General features: G+C 39.9%; 1 protein-coding gene across 8 annotated transcripts; it reads right to left on the bottom strand.

The window, feature by feature from the left end:
• Positions 1-4,471: 4,471 nt before the first annotated feature.
• On the bottom strand, positions 4,472-19,032 carry atf2 (activating transcription factor 2; the record flags this gene model as incomplete). 8 transcript variants are annotated; one of them, XM_079665154.1, is made up of 12 exons in its annotated part: positions 18,970-19,032; positions 18,284-18,357; positions 17,715-17,811; positions 17,519-17,637; positions 17,279-17,407; positions 16,491-16,669; positions 15,401-15,515; positions 13,586-13,669; positions 10,767-10,976; positions 10,158-10,364; positions 7,524-7,629; positions 4,472-4,795 (listed from the first exon to the last, which is right to left on the bottom strand). In XM_079665154.1, the coding sequence occupies exons 2-12, from the start codon at positions 18,329-18,331 to the stop codon at positions 4,620-4,622; spliced, it is 1,470 nt and encodes a 489-aa protein (XP_079521280.1). In that variant the 5' UTR covers positions 18,332-18,357; positions 18,970-19,032. The 8 variants fall into 8 exon arrangements, 6 of the variants coding, with proteins under 6 accessions (XP_079521280.1, XP_079521282.1, XP_079521281.1 ...); XM_079665156.1 differs by having other exon boundaries at positions 10,767-10,964; XM_079665155.1 differs by having other exon boundaries at positions 18,883-18,971.
• Positions 19,033-19,454: the final 422 nt, after the last annotated feature.

Here is a 19,454-nt window from a genome sequence, read left to right as displayed (position 1 = left end):
TTTCTCTCTCCATTGAATTCAATGTATAATTTTCCGCTTCCGGGGTCCCATGGAGGCTCCCGGAAGAGGAGGGACTTCGCCTCTCTATACGCCGTGAAGTTGTTTGCGGCCTGCCAGTAAACCCAAGAAGTGACGTCAGCGGCTTCATTTGCCTAATCCACCCCCAGGGACTTATTCCGGTGTGAACGCGATCTGTACTTAGTTCATCAGAACTAAAGAGTTCTGATGAACTAAGTTCTCATGAACCTTTGTGGGAAAAGTACTGCGGTGTGAATGCGCCTTTTGTTGTAGAAACAGCTTCTCACAGCGGTTAGAGCCACTAACTAGCACCAAATGCTAACAAAAACCGGTAACACGTGCTTGCTCTCTCTCTCGCTCACTCACACACACAATATGCATGCATGCATACACACACACACACACACACACACACACACACACACACACACACACACACACACACACACACACACACACACACACACACACACACAAAGGTCACTCTTAGCAACACTGTCAATGTTGACAATGTTCAGTTTATTTTAACCTGCGTCATCCCGTATGGAACTCAGCTAATTTCCATAATGACAGGAAGGAGTGTTGTTCCAGTTCAGCAGTGAATGTGTTGCCTATAGGCCTATCTGTTTACTGTAGTTATTAGGAACATGCTTATGTGTTTATATGCTGGAAACGTCAGCATCACCAGCTTGCTTTATGTACAATGGACTGAAATGGTAGCTCAATGTTGGTTCAGTGAGGCAAGTTGGTTTGTATAGACAAGTTTACGCGCCAAAACACGGGTAGCGCCATAACCCTACACAAATGCACTTCATTTCCGCCGGAAGTCTTTTGCACAGCGTCTGTCGGTGTAAACCGGTGTAAACAGTCAGACGGGCACTGGTGTAAACACAGCGATTTCGATGCTAACAGTGATGCTAGCTTGGGAACACGATTCTACTTCTTTGACTGGAGATGGCGTTACTCTCCCCCACCCGAATTCAGTGCAAAACTGGGAGGATAACATGACGACGTGGCCCAGCATAACGTACAGCAAAATTTGCTCCTACTTCGTTCAATCCATGGCAATAGATGGAAAAGCAATGGACAGTCTGAAGGCATATCATAAGGCTGCGCACATTCTACTTTGCCCACATGCTCCCGAAAATTGTTGACGATTTTGTTGAGGGAAGGTTACAGTTCTGCAGTAAATATCTCAGCATTTTAAAACCAAAATAAACTGCCTTATTTAGGTCATGCCCACAGGAGCCAACAGTTGTCTGTTGTTTACATAATGCACAATTTACATGATCTCTTTATGCTGTGCAATATATCATATGTGCCTGTACTGTTTGAGTGAAAATAAAGTTTGATGTAATTTAATTTCATTATTGCACTGTTATTGCATTATTGCATTTCATATGTTCCTTAGAGTGCTACAATTTCTTTTAACACAGTTCATCATTCATATTAAGCTCATACTGTACATAAATAACACTGAATGAATTAATTGTTGAGAGGAAACTAAAGAAATGGCTTCAACAAGAAAGATCACATGTTTAATCCTAACAGGTATTACAAATTAAAATATAAAAGCAGCCCACACAATTACATCACTATGAAAATATTCATATATAATATTAAAAAATACAATGCATGCAGTATTTGTTGTGTTTATCTGTATTTAATGAACAACATGGCTGGGTGCTGGGTGCTGGTTTGTGGTCGTAGCACTCTCTATCTAACCACTCGTTCAGGTGCTTTCTCGAGTGATTGCAACCAACTACCGCACACGTAGTTCCCGAACCACTTTTCTTCATGTTGTAATTGTTATATCCTCTTTGTCTCTGCGATATCAGTGCTTTGTCGGCACAACGGAGCTAGCTCGCAAAACAAACCCAGTCCGCCAAAACGGAAGTGCATTGCATCGAAGGGAGGAGTTCAGGATGTAGAGCGGAAACGGCTCAATAACTTGTGTATTGCGCCTTTCGTAAACAAGACATTACAAAGTGTTTTACATAAAAGCATATGACCTTAAGACAAGATATACAAGGCAATATAAAAACTAAAGATAATCTACATCATTTAAAAATAATGGATCAGAAGAGGAAAACCTGTATTACCTTTATAGAGCAGCACAAAATATGAATAGCTCATTCCAACCTTGATTTAGTTTGAAGTTTTTTTTATCATTAAATGAAAATATATGAAAGTGATAAACAAGTATGTTGGCCGGTCCAAATAATTGCATCCATGCAATTACAATTTACTCAACATTTATTTGAAAGCTAAAGTCACTTCAAGGCATATTTTTTAGAAGGTTATGTTTTCAGTTTGTTTGTTTTTTATCAGCACAATTATTCCTTACTTTTGTTATTATAGCCAGTTAATGCATTTGGGTTTTGTGTCTTTCTTTTAGTTATTGATTAAAACTATCAAACAGTATTTGAAGTTGTAAAATATTAGCTCCACCATTAGCCTATTTTCAGTGTAAATGAGATACATCGTGCTGATCATATTGTTGTACTTAAGTGTGTGTATATAAGTACCTTTGAAAGCAGGAGAACTATTAGGAAAAACACAAATATTCAGTATATCCAGTTAACTTATGGCTAATAATGATATTTTATCAAAACTATGGACAACTCTAGATCATCCACAAGGTGGCAGAATACACCACAATATTTTTTGTGTTCATCCCTTTACAGTTTTGTCAACATGCAGCAGCCAGGTTGACATCAAAACACTGGTTTTGAATGAAAGCAATAAGACATTGTCCCATTGTAACAGCTGGCAAAGCATGTGGAGAGGGTTGTCTTCTACATTATTATCTTATGGTTAGAAGCCCAATGAACAGCCATTAAAGTTGTTAGCCCAATAACATATTCAGAGTTTCTTTCCATCTGGAGCAATACATTGAAGCAAAGCTGGATTTTAAAGAGATATTAAAAGGTTTATTACAACAACTTATCAATTCAAATGTTTTATAGAGAACTTTCACAAGTTACAAGTACACTTTCAACACAGTATCACACTCCTGTTTTAGCAGTAACGCTGAGGTAAAACAAACCAAAGCTTTCATAAACTTAGAGCCACAACTCAAGTTAAAACAACTTGTTTAATTATATTTTTTATCTGACTGAGACATTATCGATTAAAACAATTAAATTCTCGCGGAGAATTATTATCTCATGCAAAGCACAAAACAGTGAAAATAAAAACGATTCATACATTAAGAAAACCATTTTTTTTTTAGCTTTTCTTAAAACTACACAGTAGTAAGCTAGGACAGACTAAGAAAAAAGGCAAATTGACTTCATAGTGTGACTTGCTTCTTACTATTATTTCAATGATGAAATGCTCACGATTCTTACAGGCGGTAGTAGCGTTACTCTAATATATATTATGTGTTTCCAGTTCAAATCTGAACGCTTTATTTTACATGAGAAGTCGAGTCATCTTAATGATTTAAACATTGTTAAGATCTACGTCTAACAGAGTTCATGTGGTCAACAGGGCTCAGCTCTGTCCCCAGACTATTCTATAAAAAAAGTACATAACAGCTAAAAAGATCACACACAATGTATCATTGATGTTATTTACAATGTTTTCTAAAAATGTCAAAAAATTGCAATCATGAAAACAACATCTTTAAGTGTTGAAGCCGTAAACAAAGCAAAGATACAAAGCAAGATATCTCCTTACTAAAATGTTCATGAGACCCTTAATCTGTTAACAGTTTGAGCTAATCTGCATTAGAAATGTACAGAAGATACAAAAACATTAATGGCACTGAAAGAAGTCAACATCACAAAGATTGAGTAATGGAAAAGGTACTGCAATCCTACAATCACTGCTTCAGGAACAATCAGACAACACGTGGAATGTTAATGAAATAACACGTTTCTAACCAGCTCACCTCCTCAACACTATTTCTACAAGCAGAGGTGAGCGCAAACATTCAAACAGCACAATGTGACTACATCTGATCCCACTCACAGAAGAGTTGTCAAATCTTAAATCTGATTCAGGCATTTACATGTGTGTAATGTGACAGTATTCAAATGTACTTCTAAAAAGCTGCCTGTACTTAATAACATGTGGGCTGTCAATCTCTAAAAAGGTCACCAATTATCTCTCAAAGTGTGCAAAATTGAAAAAGCAAATTACGAAAAAAGGTGACTCATCTTTATGTAACTTCATCATTAAAGATAGTGCTTACAAAAGTCATGAAAACAAACAAGCAAACTAATGACAAATAACCCACACAACATACTTTGGTAAGGTCTCTAACAATTCACTGATCAAACTTTAAGGCTGATAAGCTTATAAATAAATACAAACATAAGATTAATAAATAAATCACAGAAGTACAAAATCATTTTAGAACCACATGTTTTACATCTAACACCTAAAGTGCCTGTTCTTTTGTCTTCATCAATTCCAGAGAAAACATTTGCATTTTCAAAAAGCATTGCGAAAGGAGGACAAAATGGACCAAACAAAAACAATGCAATCTAAATGAATTAAAAACACCACACTTCAAACTGAAGAGAATCCCTCTGTTTGTCGCAGGTATTAAAGAGGCTCCAGGTTTGACGCTCGGGCACGGTTTGCAGCGATCAGCTCCCTGAAGGCTGGGTCTCCTCTGTGCTCTGGTTGGATGCGGTGGAGACGGACGGGGTCGTGGAGGAGGAGCTGACCCCGTTGGAGGTGCTGACGGAGCTGTGCTGGATGGCTTCGTTCTGGGGGCTGCTGGGGACGGACATCTCCTCGCAGCTCTCGTCCTTATCCGAGACTGTGTTGGAAAAGATGAGAGAATAACCGCTGAACAATAAACTTGTACCATTATAATGTTATGATGTTCTTACATTACAGCATATCATCTAGAAAGGCTGGGGAAAGCTTTGGCACGTAGGCCTAATCAGATGTAAAACAGCTATTTGCATGTGGTGTGTGCAAACTGTTTCATTAATCCCCATAATGCTACTTCTGCACCCCTTCCTTTAATTAAAGCTCCAATGTCAATTTAAACCCACATCATAAGGGTACATTACATTCTGGGGCATGTGGCAGTGTTTCCCATCCCTAACTGTTCTCTCATTTGTTTTTTGTTACCTTGCCAACTACTGCAGCGACAGATGATTACAGCACCTGATTTTAATGATGCACACACTTGAGAGTAGGGAAGACTTGGAGTTGAAATGCCACCAGCTGTTAGGCAGTTGCATTGAATTAATTGGATCCTGATGGAAAAAAAAGACTACTCTCATGCTCTGTTTCGTAAAGGAATAAGGAGCACAGTGATAATTAATATTGTTAATGATATGAAGTCACTTGTTATGCCACTTTGTAATTAATGACCGGGGTTTCGTATTTGAGAGTGTTAAATACAGATTCCAGAGCAAGAGGAAGCAATTAAAGTGCAAATACAAATGTCTTCACATTAGAGGCTTCATCTGCCTTCCTGACTGGACTTTGACCGTGTGATTTAGTGCAAGTGAATGTCAAAGCACTATAAACTCCCTTGCTGTTTTACCATGCAGAAGGTCAACCTCAGAATAAATCAGCGTGGTGGTTTTGTTCCATGTTCAAGTGTGCATTATTACTCCTAATGACATTACGGGGTGGCTGTTGGATGTATCGTAATACTCCGAAAAATCTATTTTCCTGGGGAGCCAGAACCTCTTTCTGCTCTCTTGGTTTCTGAAGTGGGGTTTGCTGTAAGCAGATGGACAGTTTTGCGTGCCAAGTGTAAGCTTGTCCTGGCTTGTTAGCGGGGCAGTCTGGGTAATGTCCTCCCACCTGGGCAGAACCATGAAGGGTCTTTACCAGACCTGGGGGGCCGTGTAGTCTAACAGGATATGTAACACCCAGAGAATGGAGGGCTTCATGAGGCCCTTTACATATGTGAGGGCCACAGATCAGTCAGTCGCTAATTAGCAAGATCGATTTCTTGAGTGACTCCAAACCAGGGGTACTCGTGCCTCAGGGTGTACTTATGCAACTGCCAGGGGGTATATGGAAGGATACATGATTTAATTGAAAACATATTCAATCAGCTATAGCACCTTTACAGTACATGTTGTGATCAAAAGTACATGAAATTATGTAGGTAGACGTATAAAAGCTTAGGTAAAGTAATGGATACATATTCAAAATAGATGGCTACAGACAAAGTAATGAATTAATGATGTTTAAAAGTTAAATATAAGCAATGGTGGAATTGGCTCAAACTTTTGGATTCAAGAATGTTGCAAACTATTTCACAGCTTGAAGAAGCAGTAGTTGACGCAATTGAAATATATAGCTAGATGTTATGGATACAAAGTGCAAATGATTAGCTGAAACTATCAAATAAGTGCTGAAAAAGCAGAAACTAATCAATAGGTAGGTCGATGTAGGTACATTAAAAAGGTTGGGAGCCACTGGATTATTTCATTTTGCCAGATATTTATTCCTCCTTTCACATTAGTTGGTTTTCCTTCATTGCTTGTCGAAAATCTGTCACTGTGAGCCACACTGATGAACTGGGGTATTTGGATGAGGTTATATCTTCCCAAACAGGGTAACAAGTGCTCCAAATGTCATCCTTCACAAAGGTCCAGAAACACGGGACAGACATCCTCGGCAACACATGAGAAAGACGACCCAATTCATCTGTGGATCTTTCGAAAAAACAATCCAGACGACACCAAATGAGACCTGGCTCTGACAGCCGGCTCGAACCTGCAAACCATCAGTCCCATAATACACAGGACGTGTGTCAGTGGGATGGTTAGCAATAAGGGATGCATAATGAACATCCTAGTTTGGTGGACACCCCGCAATGTGAATCTCTCTGCAGTCTTGTCAAGCTTGCTGCTTTAATAGACTCATTTCAGAGGCAATCATTGTCAATACAAGTCAGCGGAGGGGTTTACATCACAGTGGAGAAGCGGCTTGCATACTGGCTCATCTGTGAGGGAAGGTGAGTTATGAGTGGAAAATCAGAATGACAGAGGCCTAGTCTTTGGAAACGAAGAAATACTGTTGATTCCAAATGAGACCGTGTGATGAACAAGAACTGGCATGGAGACGCATTGTGCCATTTAAATGAAGAGGCTGCAAACTGCACAATTATGTTTAAATATTCGTGATTGTCGTATGTAAGAAGTATGAAGTTATATTTGAATTAACACATGCACACAGTAGGAGTTAGAGAAACACAGATCAGGCTTATTTATTCTGACAACCCGACAATATGTCCTGCAGACATTTATGTGCATGTGACAAATTGTGTCAAATGAGGAGGAAACAGTTCTTGTGGTTACCACCTGTGGCCTCTTCAAAAGACTTGGACAATGCCGGCAGCAGGACATTTGTCTGAAACCCTTCTGCCCATTAATATATTAACTTCTGCAAAGTTTTTCTTTTTATCTAATAAGTCAATAGCTCTTTCTGTTTGGCCATAAGTAAGACATGTCCTTCATTTTAGAAGCGTTTCACAGGAAGCCTCGGGCTGAGAATAATGGAGCATTACTCACTGTGATAGCCGGATTTCTTCTGCATGGCGGTTACAGGGCAATCTTTATGAGCCAGAAGAAGCTGCTTCAGCTGAGCCACTTCGTTTCTCAGCAGGGTGACTTCACTCTTTGAGAGGAGAATACACAACAGCAATAGAATGGTCACTCTGGAGCATACGGTATATCCGATTACAACATGGAGACTAATGTACGACATGTGCAGATAGTTCAAATCTTTGCAATGATTGTCCAAACTCCGACAAAGGTCCCAATATGGTTAATTAAAATATGATTGGGAGCATTTCATTATAAAGTTATAACCTTAAGTTTGAAGGCCAACACATACTACATTTTGGAAGCCGATACTGATAAATAAGTTCGAACGTTTAAGTGTCTGATAACAATGTACCCTCCATTTTTATAAAAACACACTTAAACATATGTAACACAGACGATAAAGATCAAGTATGTTAGTTTTTTTAAAGAATTGTGACCAAAAGATACCTTAAACTGAGCAATTGCTTTTTTTATAGTTAAAAAATAAACATGTTGATGCTCGGTGGTGGATAATCTATGTGATGATGACACACATTTGTTATATTTCAGTACTGTTCTTATGACTATTTGGGCCACATTTAAGCAAAAACTGATATGTCTAAAGATGTAAATATCAGCCCCATCTGATATATGCGTCGAGATCTCTTCTGAACCGATTACTGCACATATACAGTAAATACAGTATTTACACCAAATGTCCGTTGATTGTTTTCTCTATATTAGCGGTAACTCTCATCCACCATTGGTTTCATTACCAGTAATTAATGGGGTCTCATCGTTTAATACGACAAGAAAAGCGGTAACGGTACTCGAAACGGTAAAGACAGGAAAAGTGTAAAGCTCTAAGTCATTTACTTTTTTTCCTGCACAATAATGATGGGCCTTCACTGGCTACGAGCAGCACATTAGTCAGAGGTGAGCTGTTGGGATTGTCAGTGCAACTTTGCGGATGCTTCTGAGATTTACACTCTGGTGTCGTTATGGCTCTCAGGGGACTTGAGGATTTCTGCATGTCGTAAAAGAGGGCCACATTACGCTGAAGGTGACTTTTACTGGATTTAAAGCGGCCAGGGGCACGCAGAACACCCCATGGCAGATTTAAGCTCCTTCTTTTCTCCTTTAAAGGACTATGGGCGGCTTAATCTATTAGTCTAAAAGCAGCCAATTTATTTGATTCCATCTGTTTAGTCTTGCTGGTGTTGGCAGGGCTGAGCTATTGTAAGACAGATTTAAAACACAGCTGGAAGGAGTGTAAGCATCACATGAAGCCAAAGCCCTATTCACTGCTCTTCCACCATAACTGCAGCCTTTTACGGCCAATTTAAAACACAATCCTTTAAAACCCTCCCTCCAATCTGCGAAAGCACGCAAGTCAGACTTGTAAACAGAAGTCAGAAATGGTAACATCCATACAAGTATGTAGTTCAATTAGTTTGATAAAATATAAACTGTTTGTTTGATTTACAAATGCATTCACAAACATTCACCCAGAAAATGAAATAGAACCTGTGCCAGTAATTCATGCACGCCAACAGTTACAGTATGTCAAACTGCACCATACCTGGTATTTTAAACAGAACCAAGCTGTAAAACTGCTTTCTAACTTTGTGAAATAATCAAAATATAGAAAAAGGCCTTGGGTGATGCTGGGAGCTGTGTGAGCTGCCTGGTCTGGTCTGACACCTCATTAAAAAGCCAGTTAAGGATGATGTTAAAATAATTGTGCATCATTAGAGGCAGTTTCACTGATCAGCTGGGCCATGTCAGCATGGGCTTTTATACAAAAACTGCACTGCTGATTAATGCCTTCATATAAAGCGTCCTTTTATTCCCTGCCACATGTTGTTCCCTTCCTTGTAGTTAACAGCGATGCTCCGTTTATAACCCGTCTACTGACACACCTAAACTTACCCTAACCCTTTCCATCTGCATATATTCAAATGTAATCTCAAAAAGCACACTCATGACAACTGGTGATCAAAAATGTTTTGACACAGATATTAATTAACAACATGAACCCATGTCTTTATATTGTCATGTATCCCCTCCTCCACCCACTACAACTAAATCTGCTTTCATAGAAAAATAAGACAGTGAGCAAATAAACACCACATCTCATTTAATTGTCTGGAACACCGATGTGCCGCACCCCCGGCTCACACTTATCAACAGAGACAGCAGATACATGAACTGTTTCGAACTTGTCAGCATCAGATCCTAATTGCTTCTAGCAAAATGAAGGTTCAAAAAGACACCTTTCCCTAGGAGATTTTTGAGGCCATTCAGTAAACTGCTGAGACAGAAGCGAAGACACGCTTGTGCGCGGCTGACATCTGGAGGATACATCTTTATTGACAGGGACATATCGATGTAAAGGGCTCACACACCGCTGCTGTCACACGGCAGCTCTTCTTAATCGGCTTTAATGACTTCATCACCACAGAAGGGAAAAGTCTGCGAACACACGCTTCCACCAACAGCACATGTTGATAAACAGACAAACGCAAGCATGCAAAACATACAACAACTGACACATTGATGCATAACAGCACATGAGAAAGACAGATGAAGGAGCTGAGGGGAGGGGGTAAGGAGCACCTGCAGTTGTCCGTTGGTGGAGTTGAGGTCGTCAGACTTCTTCTCCAGAGACTGGACCCAAACTTTCCTCTTCTGCCGGCAGCGAGAAGCCGCGGCTCTGTTTCGCTCCAGGAACTTGCGCCGCTTCTCATCGGGGTTTTCGCTTGTGTTTCTGCGCCGCCGACCTCCTGTGCTCGGGGGGTTTTGCGCAGAGGGCGCTGGGGACGCCTAAACAATAACAATACAAAACAATAACTAACACTACAAAAATATAACCAGAACTTGTGATACCTAACAAAATATACCCTGCCAAACCAGATGTGTGCCTTAAGAGGGGACTGAATTATGAGATAAAAAAAAAAATCTCTTGGTACTTGATTGAGTGATGGCTTTTGATATTACAGGTAGATTTATAATGTATAAAAAAAACACTTGAGTTTCAAAATGCAGCCCTTCTGTAAAAACCTATCATTGACCTTGACATCGAGGTCTGTTAAGGAACACATTTAAGTATTTTTCTTGCATGTACGTATTGCCACAGATACAATAAAAAATAAGACTCTTCTATGAAGCTCTTGTGAAACACCCGTTGAGCAAAAGTGTGTGTCTGCTGCAGGTGTGGATACTCACAGGTGTCTCTGTGGTGGAGGTGGCTGGCTGCTGAAGGGAGAGGGCAGAAGGTTCCTCAGCCGAGAGCAGGAGAGGAGCCGGACTCAGGACCGCCATCGGGGAGGGAGATGGGGTGGGGGTTGCCGGGGCAGGGGAAGGGGGAGCAGGAGAGTGGGTGACAGCGCTGCTCTGGACTTCACCAACATTTCCATTGGTAACCTGAGGAGGCAGCTGGCTTAGTGTGGGTTTCAGTTTCAGGGAAAATAATCATGAAAAACAGTCATGAAATGTTCATGCAAAAAGGAGGCGAGGACATTTATTTTTAGTCATGAAAAATTGTGAATTTCTTTTTTTGTTGCTATTTTTCATATATCTCAATAGACTATATAAAGTTAATATGTTTAAAATCCATTTTCAGTGGCAGATAAGACATGTGTTTTCACAATATATATATAATTTTACCTGTAAAAAAGCATGAAAAACAATCTAGATAAAGACATTTTAGTCAACAATGGATTACAAATCGACTAAGAGGGGGCAGCCCTACTGATGAAAACATTTGATAGAGATCCACGGTACATCATTTGACCCAAAGTATCAAAACATGTATATTTCTGAACATGGACTAGGATTGAATATGCCAAACACAATCGCGCCACATTCACAGAAACTACTTCCCTACAGATTGGTGTCCATGACTCACAGGCCAATTCCTCTAGTATCAAACACTGAGCAAACAAGGTGAAAGTGAATGAGCCTTTCGAGGCAATAACAAAGTGAGAGGGAATACATTTACATGAGAAAACAGAGGACCACATTATTCTAACAACTACCTTTGCCAGACCAATCTATCTACCAAATTAGTTTATCGTGTAATACCCTTCCAGAAGCTCTTCTGGCAGAAACAAGATATTATTCTCTTGGAATGGCCCATAGAAAGAGGGGAAAGCCAGTCGGATCCATATTTCATCTCTGCCACGGAAACCTCATCAGTGTAATAACCCTCCATCTCATGGGTGTTATTCAACCATCTGCTACTATATTACTTATCTTTATTTTGCAACTAATTAACAGCATAATCTTCTAAATTCAGCAAGTTAATTATCATTATTGTGGTCTTTGCAGCATCATCAGTCCTTGTAAAGTGCCGTCTCCGCGCCCCCCGAGAGTCGGGTGGGGGGGCGGGGAGCGGGCAGGTTGAGCGGGGGTCTGTTTTCTTGACGCGGGCTCATTAGGTGTTTGCTGATGAGCTGGGTGCGGTGGGAGGCGCCGCGAGTGAGAGGGGGGGGGGGGCAGGTCAGGCAGGATTCTGCTGAACAAAAGGTTCCATGCAGGGTGAGGCCGACTTAATGTGCCTCGCTGAGCGTGTGCCAGGATGCCCCCAGCTGGCTCTCGCTGGTAGCCCCCCCCCCCCGGTTGGCCCCGGTGACGGCGTGCTGAGCACAACGCTGTCTCCGAGTTTGTCATCTCCGTACCCCATGATCCCCGACAACCTCCTCGCCTCCCCCTTCCTTCACTCCTTCCTCTCCAGTCAGGATCAATCCTCCCCTACAACACACACACACACACACACACACACACACACACACACACACACACACACACACACACACACACACACACACACACACACACACACACACACACACACACACACACACACACACACACACACACACACACACACACACACACACACACACACACACACACACACACACACACACACACACACACACACACCTCCTCTCCACAGTGTATCTGTTAATTTCCACAGGCGGAGCACGCTGCGAACACTTACAGGTCCTGTGATCCGTGCTCCATCACTTTGCCACTGATCCCCCTCTCTACACTCCATATCCCTGCCCTTCAACTCACTTTAGAAACAGCAGGTCTATGACCATCCTCTGCCCACAGAGAGATATTTGGAATGTATTTGAGGCGGGGGTTCTGTTTTTATATGATTATCCAATCAGTTTTGTGAGTATTTTTTATTTTCTGATTTAATTTAATCGTTTTGTCAATGGAATGTCTCAAATTAGTGAACAATAGTTACTTTGACCAGCAATAAAAATGCAGTTTAAGTCCCAAATTATTATCATCATTTAATCCACTGTGTGAAATTGTCAAAATTAGAAAAATGTGTTGTATGGGGATGACCTTTGACCTTTAACCACCAAATCAATTCTAATCAGTTCATCATCGAGACACTTGTGCCCAATAAAAAAGAAATCCTTCAAAGGATCATGAAATAAAGTGTTCATAAGAATGGGACTTAAAGAGGATTGGATAACGCGTGAATAAAATATTCACAAGAATGCCTCAAACAGACAAAACCTAAGGATAGTCAGGTTAGTTTCACATAACAAAGAAGAAAAAGCACATGTTTCAATACGCAGTTTTACTTATTGTAATGTGCTATTCTTCATTTTTTTGCATGAAAGGTGATAGAAAAATGAAGTTATTAATGAATGTTATTATTAATATTATTAATTTTATTAATATTATTGTAACAGCAAATCTACAATGACAACGATTATTATCCCATTATTTATTATTTTACGCTTTTGCTATAAATCAGTCAAAATGAATTGATTCAAAGAAATACAATATCCTTAATCCAGATGGAAAGCCTATTGTTAAAAGGTATAAAATTATAAAAATCCCAGTTAGTGTAATACTACAGACCCAACCTGTCACTAGCGCCCTCATCTGGTCAAAGAAAGGTCGCTTCTCATCAAGCTCCCTCATTACTTTGGCTGTTATTTTATCTCTCAGATAGGAAATAAAAAACTCAACATGAAAATGGTATTTGATGTAAGAGAAGAGATAATTAATACCAGCTTTGCTTCTGATTGGACGGGCTGTGGCTGTGGCGAGGGGGGTCCTGGGATCCCGGGGACGTTGGTGACAGGTCTGACAAGCTGACGGCAGAGACACACAGACAGATCAGCATGGAGAAAATGTGTCTTTGGCTGTTAAAAGGCAGGCGGCGCTCACACACAACAAATACACACACACACACACACACACAGCTGCGGCAGGCTCTCAGAGTTTCCTCATATCTCAGCCTCATTAGGTTGGATGGCCTGTTATTTTTTTAGAGGAAGCGCCACATGGAGATGCGGTGTGCACGCTAATGAACCTCTGCCTGCCTGCGTGAGAGCATATGGGCAGGGAAGCTGAGGAGGGGATGGAGAGACACGAGTCGGAAGGCCAGGGCCGGGCCTCCTCTCACAACCGCTGACAATGAGACAGAGGGAGGAGGGGAGAAAGGAATGGGGGGAGATGATCGAGTGAAAGGAAGGCCCAGTGGTGACTCGTGTTCTCCATCTACTTTTGCCCTCCTTTACTTGTCAACGGCTTTCCCAATCCCCACAGACTGGGAAGAGAGAGGTTTTTTCCCCGCTGTGCTGCTATCACGAGATAATCATCTGCTGCTCAGTGTTCCACACAGACAATCAGGGCTGCAGCGAACAACAAGACAAGCTTCCACATGGGGGACGTTTGAAAAAGAAAAAAACAGCAACAAGACCTTTGCTTATAACACATTTCCAATATGAGACACTGTCATGGGTTGTAGGTATTTGGTTTGTGAAACAAGTTAGTAGTATCATCTATCTGTTCTGCCAAAAATCAAGAGCGTTGATCGTAATTGTACAAGGACAAATAGCAGTGAAGTGTCCTGGACTGGAGCCGGCTATGCCTCAGCCAAACCTCGTGTCTTTGCCACGGTGACACACAGTCCTGCTCTGAACTCCTTTACTTCTCTACAGCTCTCACTTCCCTGCCAAATCTGAGGGGCCAAATTTGTAAATCATCCCTCGGTCCAAGTAGAAAATATGTGGTAGTAGTGTATAACTACAGCATAAGAGGATCACTAAAGGAAGAACTTTAAATTGTACTAATGTGCACAATTGTCCCCACCATGTTTTTGTTATTTGTAAAGTGGGTGACAAACAGTGAGCTTGTGTCTGGCAAAGCATCAAGTATTTTACAGTCCAGTGATTTTGTTGTTCTACAAAGTGGACTAAAAAAAGAATCACCCTGCTTGAGAAAACAAATGCTTTGGTTCATTCGTTAATTCATTCAGTTGACAACACCTCAAGGTGCATTAAGTGGCTGTTCTGAAGGGTAGGTTTAGCTTCAATATCGTTATAGAACATTTAAATATTTTTCATCTAAAACAAAGATTTTTATAATCAATAGTCCTACCAGTTTTTTGTTTTTTAGGGGGCATGATAAAGTATAAAATGCATTGGACGACATTCATGTGCTGCAGTGTAGAACATGGTGGAAAGAGACCAGATTCAGCTAGGATGCGGTGGTCAACAGGTGATCTAGAAAAGCGAACAGGCTCACTTAAATATTTGTAGGGATTCTGTCCTCCCAAAGTATCAGTAGGTTAAATGTTCCTACAATCAATTATGCAAATCCACACTCTTGGTTCTAGGGCTGGAAAGATCTAGAACAGATACTAAATGGACCTTGAGGTCATCAACAAACACTTGTTAGTGACATTGCTATTTGTTCAGTGAGTAAAGGTCACTGTATGCATTCCTAATTCTGATTACTACTCACTAAATGATCAGAAACAAACATTTTCAAACTTTGCTTGTAACTCAAACACACAAAAATAGCAACAGCATACTCACAGGGATTGTAGTTGGAATATGTATACTTGAGCTTGTAATAGACGCAGGTATAGCAACTGGCATGGTCTGGCCGTTAGGCAGCTGTAGGAGCACAGGGAAGGTGCCGGACACCGGGCTGAGGGGGGGAGAAAATAAATCCAAGTGAGGAGAATAACTCACAACTTTGTGATAAACACACAAAACAGAATCCAAAACTAAAGACCACAATGGCTACTTATACAACAACAATATGTCACAAACAGGCAACATCTTACGGAAACAAAGCAAAACAATGTTCAACACAAAATACACATGTACATACACAGTAATATGAGAACACATATTTTGTCACCACATCAGACCCCATAGGTGATCAGTGTCAGTGTTGCACAGATATGGACTTCTGGTTGGGTCAAACCAATCAGCTTCCACCAAACTAACAGTGTTTAAATATTCATTTACTAGCTGTTGATACAGGATATATTTTACCCATGTATTTCTATTTGAAATATATTTTACAAGGCAGAATGAGTGGGATCTGCCGTTGTTGGATGGTCCGTTATTTCAGTACGATCTGTTTTTTGTTTGCTTTTCGGTAAAATCGCTTAACCATCTTAATTGCTGAATTTAAGGCCAAGCGAGACTCCAGCAAATCCATATCTATAAGTCGCTTCAAAACTTTTTTTACAAAAGCTATTTATTTCAATGTATTTTGAACATTGTCCGTGTTGAACGACATTATTCCCATTTTATAGTATTTTTGTTCAAAAGAGGGCTCTATAAACTATACAATCCTATATGAGGGCCCAATAAAGTTACAGGGATTTTGATTGGGGAAAGATTCAGAAATGTACCTGAAGCTATACACTGAGCTGCAAGTCCATATCTGAGCAATGCTGATGTTATTTCTAAAGACGGAAATAATAAGGTCTACACTACAGCCAAACATTAAAATTCCGGCACAGTCTGAATAAACAAATAATACAAAAACAGTCATGCCTCGTAAATCATGAGCTCACCAAGACAAAAATGCAAAAATATGAATAAATAAAAAAAAGATGACTTAAAAAAACTATGATTTAAAAAAAAATGGACGTTTGGAGTTACTTACACTACAGGCCTATTTGTGGATGGGACTTGGGTAATAACAGAGCTAGATGTTGGTGACGGGAGATCTTGCTGAATTACAACACTAGCCTCTGTGGTTGCTAGAAGTACATTGGGAACTTGGAGGGATGCAGGATGGACTATAGTGGAGGTTGGCAGTGAGGATGGCTGCAAAGATAAATCCTGTGAACACCATACAAGACCTTAGCTGCAGGAAGTATTGAAAAAGTTACTTCAAATGATTATAAAATGAGGTCAAAATTATCCATTTGGACAGAATTGTATTGCTGCCATGCCAGTATAAGATTAAAGGGATAGTTCAACAATAACATTTATTGTTAAAACAATAATTGTTTACATTATATTAAGTTATCATTTTCATTTTTACAACATACATGCTGACGTGATATGCTTCTATCCAGTTACAGCTAAAATATATATTGTTAGGACAAACTGTTCACATTATAGTGAATTTTTCTTTTTCTGACGTTGCAGCAATAATCGACCATAGTATTCTTTACAATATCAGAAAAATAAAATAGCTAACTAAATAGAGAGAAAAAGCTTCTTAGTTTAAGTCAATCCAATATCTCTAATGAACGTGTATACATAATCATTTTGTGCAGCACTGTCAGCCATTTTTCATGAAAGTCTTACCTTTGAAAGTTCAATCAGGAGTAAATTAGATGAACATTAAAGCAGGAGATGCGCTGTTACTCACTCTTCATCTAATCCCTATTAACTCTCTTTGATAAGCACAAATACTACAAACTGTTTTTTCGAAGGCTTTACCTTCACGTCATCGTTCGTCGTAGATTCGGGGTGAGGCAGAGGGCTATCTCGATGTGCTTCCATAGCTGTGAGTTCCTCAGCTTTGTTGCGCATGATAGGCGTTGCGAGAGGTGACAAATCCAATGGTAACTACAGAAACATGAGTAAAATCATCTAAATAAAACAGATCAGTGGTATACATGCTCACCATCAGACAAACAGTAGTTCATGATATGCTTATAGCTCGATACCAAAAACAACCTTTTTAATGTCATCTTCGGCTGCTTTTTTGAAGTCATGGTCGAACGGACTTGCAAGTTCATTGAAGAGTCCGACCTCCTCGCAGTTCTTTAAAAAACGGGTGGGTGTCGGTGTTTGGTCTGCAATGGAATAAAACCATTACTACACATACTTGTAAAGCATCATTTAAGTTAAGATATCTGGACAGAGCACTTACCAGCAATGATGACACTTTCATTCCTTGCTGGACCAAACTTCAGGGTCATCTCATGTTTGTGTTTGTGGACAGCCAAGTGATCTTCATTTGTAAATCTCTATGTAAGGTCAAAACAAAAAAACAGACAGAACAGCGAAACAGGATCAATATATATGGTCTGTAACACAAACGTCATGTCTTCTCTTGGTTGCAAGTGTCATATTCAAACATATTTATTTTTAATACTCAAATTAAGACAAAGCATACGTTTGATAATAAAAGTGTGCTTCAGGTATTTCTAACATTTCGTCTAGAGAAATACAGCTCCTTAGAGTAAGTCTGTTTTACTGCTTTACTTTACCTGTTTTAAGTAAACAATCTGTTATTTATGCTCAATTTCTTTGTTTTAATTTATGTGTTTGTGTTATTATCTTCACTGTGTATAGTCTTTCAACCTGTTCAGTTGAGTTAAGTACTTTGTAACTGTTTAAAGAAAACAGCTATAGTCCAACAAATGACCCATAGGCTATATGAAGGGTAATTTTAGACAGTGACTCAAAGTAACATGATTAAAAACTGAGAGGACTTACCTGTCCACAGCCAGGAGCAGTACATTGGAAAGGTCTGTCATCACTCATATTAAGGGTTTTCCTGTTGTGTCACCCTGAAATAAAACAAGTATAGCAAAAAGCAAAATCTTAGACGTAGACGTGCATTAATGTAAGGTTAACTGTTTAGAAATCGAACTATGAATCATTCAAGATGTAAATAAACATTGAGGTTATAACAGATATTTTATTAATAATGTTTGAGTGACGATGAGGCACTGTTTGGGTAAAAGTCCTGAGAGAGAACATCTGGAGATGTGGACAAAGCCTATCGATGATGGGCGGCTGCTTTGCTTGTTTACACCTCAGTGTCATCATAAAATACGATCCTCTAATTATTGTCCTGCAGAGAACGACTTCTTCAGCTATAACCAGCTGCAGCTTTGGCAAAAATATAATGTAAAATATAATGTGAAAGCGTTACACAAACAAACAATAACAGGGTGAGATAATCTGCTCTCGTCGCTTCCATGCAATAACCGGAGCCAAGCGATAACAAACAAGCGTCGCCATGTTTAGACCTAAATATCTCAGTAAACAGAGGGGATGTCAATGGTTGTTTCGAGGTCGTTTTATTGTACCGGAGCATAAGTCCTTCGCAGAGCCACAAACGATGCCTTTTACAACCGCTTTGTACCCATTCGCTATGAGTTTAAATGGTCACTTACCCCACAGCCACAACCCTGGATTTCCAAATCCCCACGTCTGTACTCAAGTATCGCGAGAGCAGCTTGTACTCTTCCGTTAACGTCACACAGACAGTGTTATGCTCCATGGATAATAGCAATTTTTAAGACCTTTTTCCTTTATTTAGTAATTTAATTGGTATGGTCGATCGTTTATGCACTCTTATTTAATGTAAATTGTAAAAAGCATGCCTTTCTTTTCAGAAGAAGATTTGCTTGGAGAAACTAGAAAATATGCTAGGTGGTGCAAGATTACATTAATAGAACATTAGTCACCCTGGCATTTGCAGTGTAGACTACTGTTGTATAGGTAGTGTACATTTGTATAATTGTCTTTAAAAATACGTTTTTGAACATAACATGATGTAAAGATGCCGTCCAAGCAAGTTTTGATGTATACATTCTGCTGGAATGGATGGAGGCTTTAAGTTGTCACCTGAGGTCATGTTGGAGACTCCTATTTTGGC

The sequence above is a fragment of the Notothenia rossii genome (assembly GCF_949606895.1).
Source record: "Notothenia rossii genome assembly, chromosome: 2".
NCBI classification, from domain to species: Eukaryota; Metazoa; Chordata; class Actinopteri; order Perciformes; family Nototheniidae; genus Notothenia; species Notothenia rossii.
This window is presented reverse-complemented; position numbering and strand designations above follow the sequence as displayed.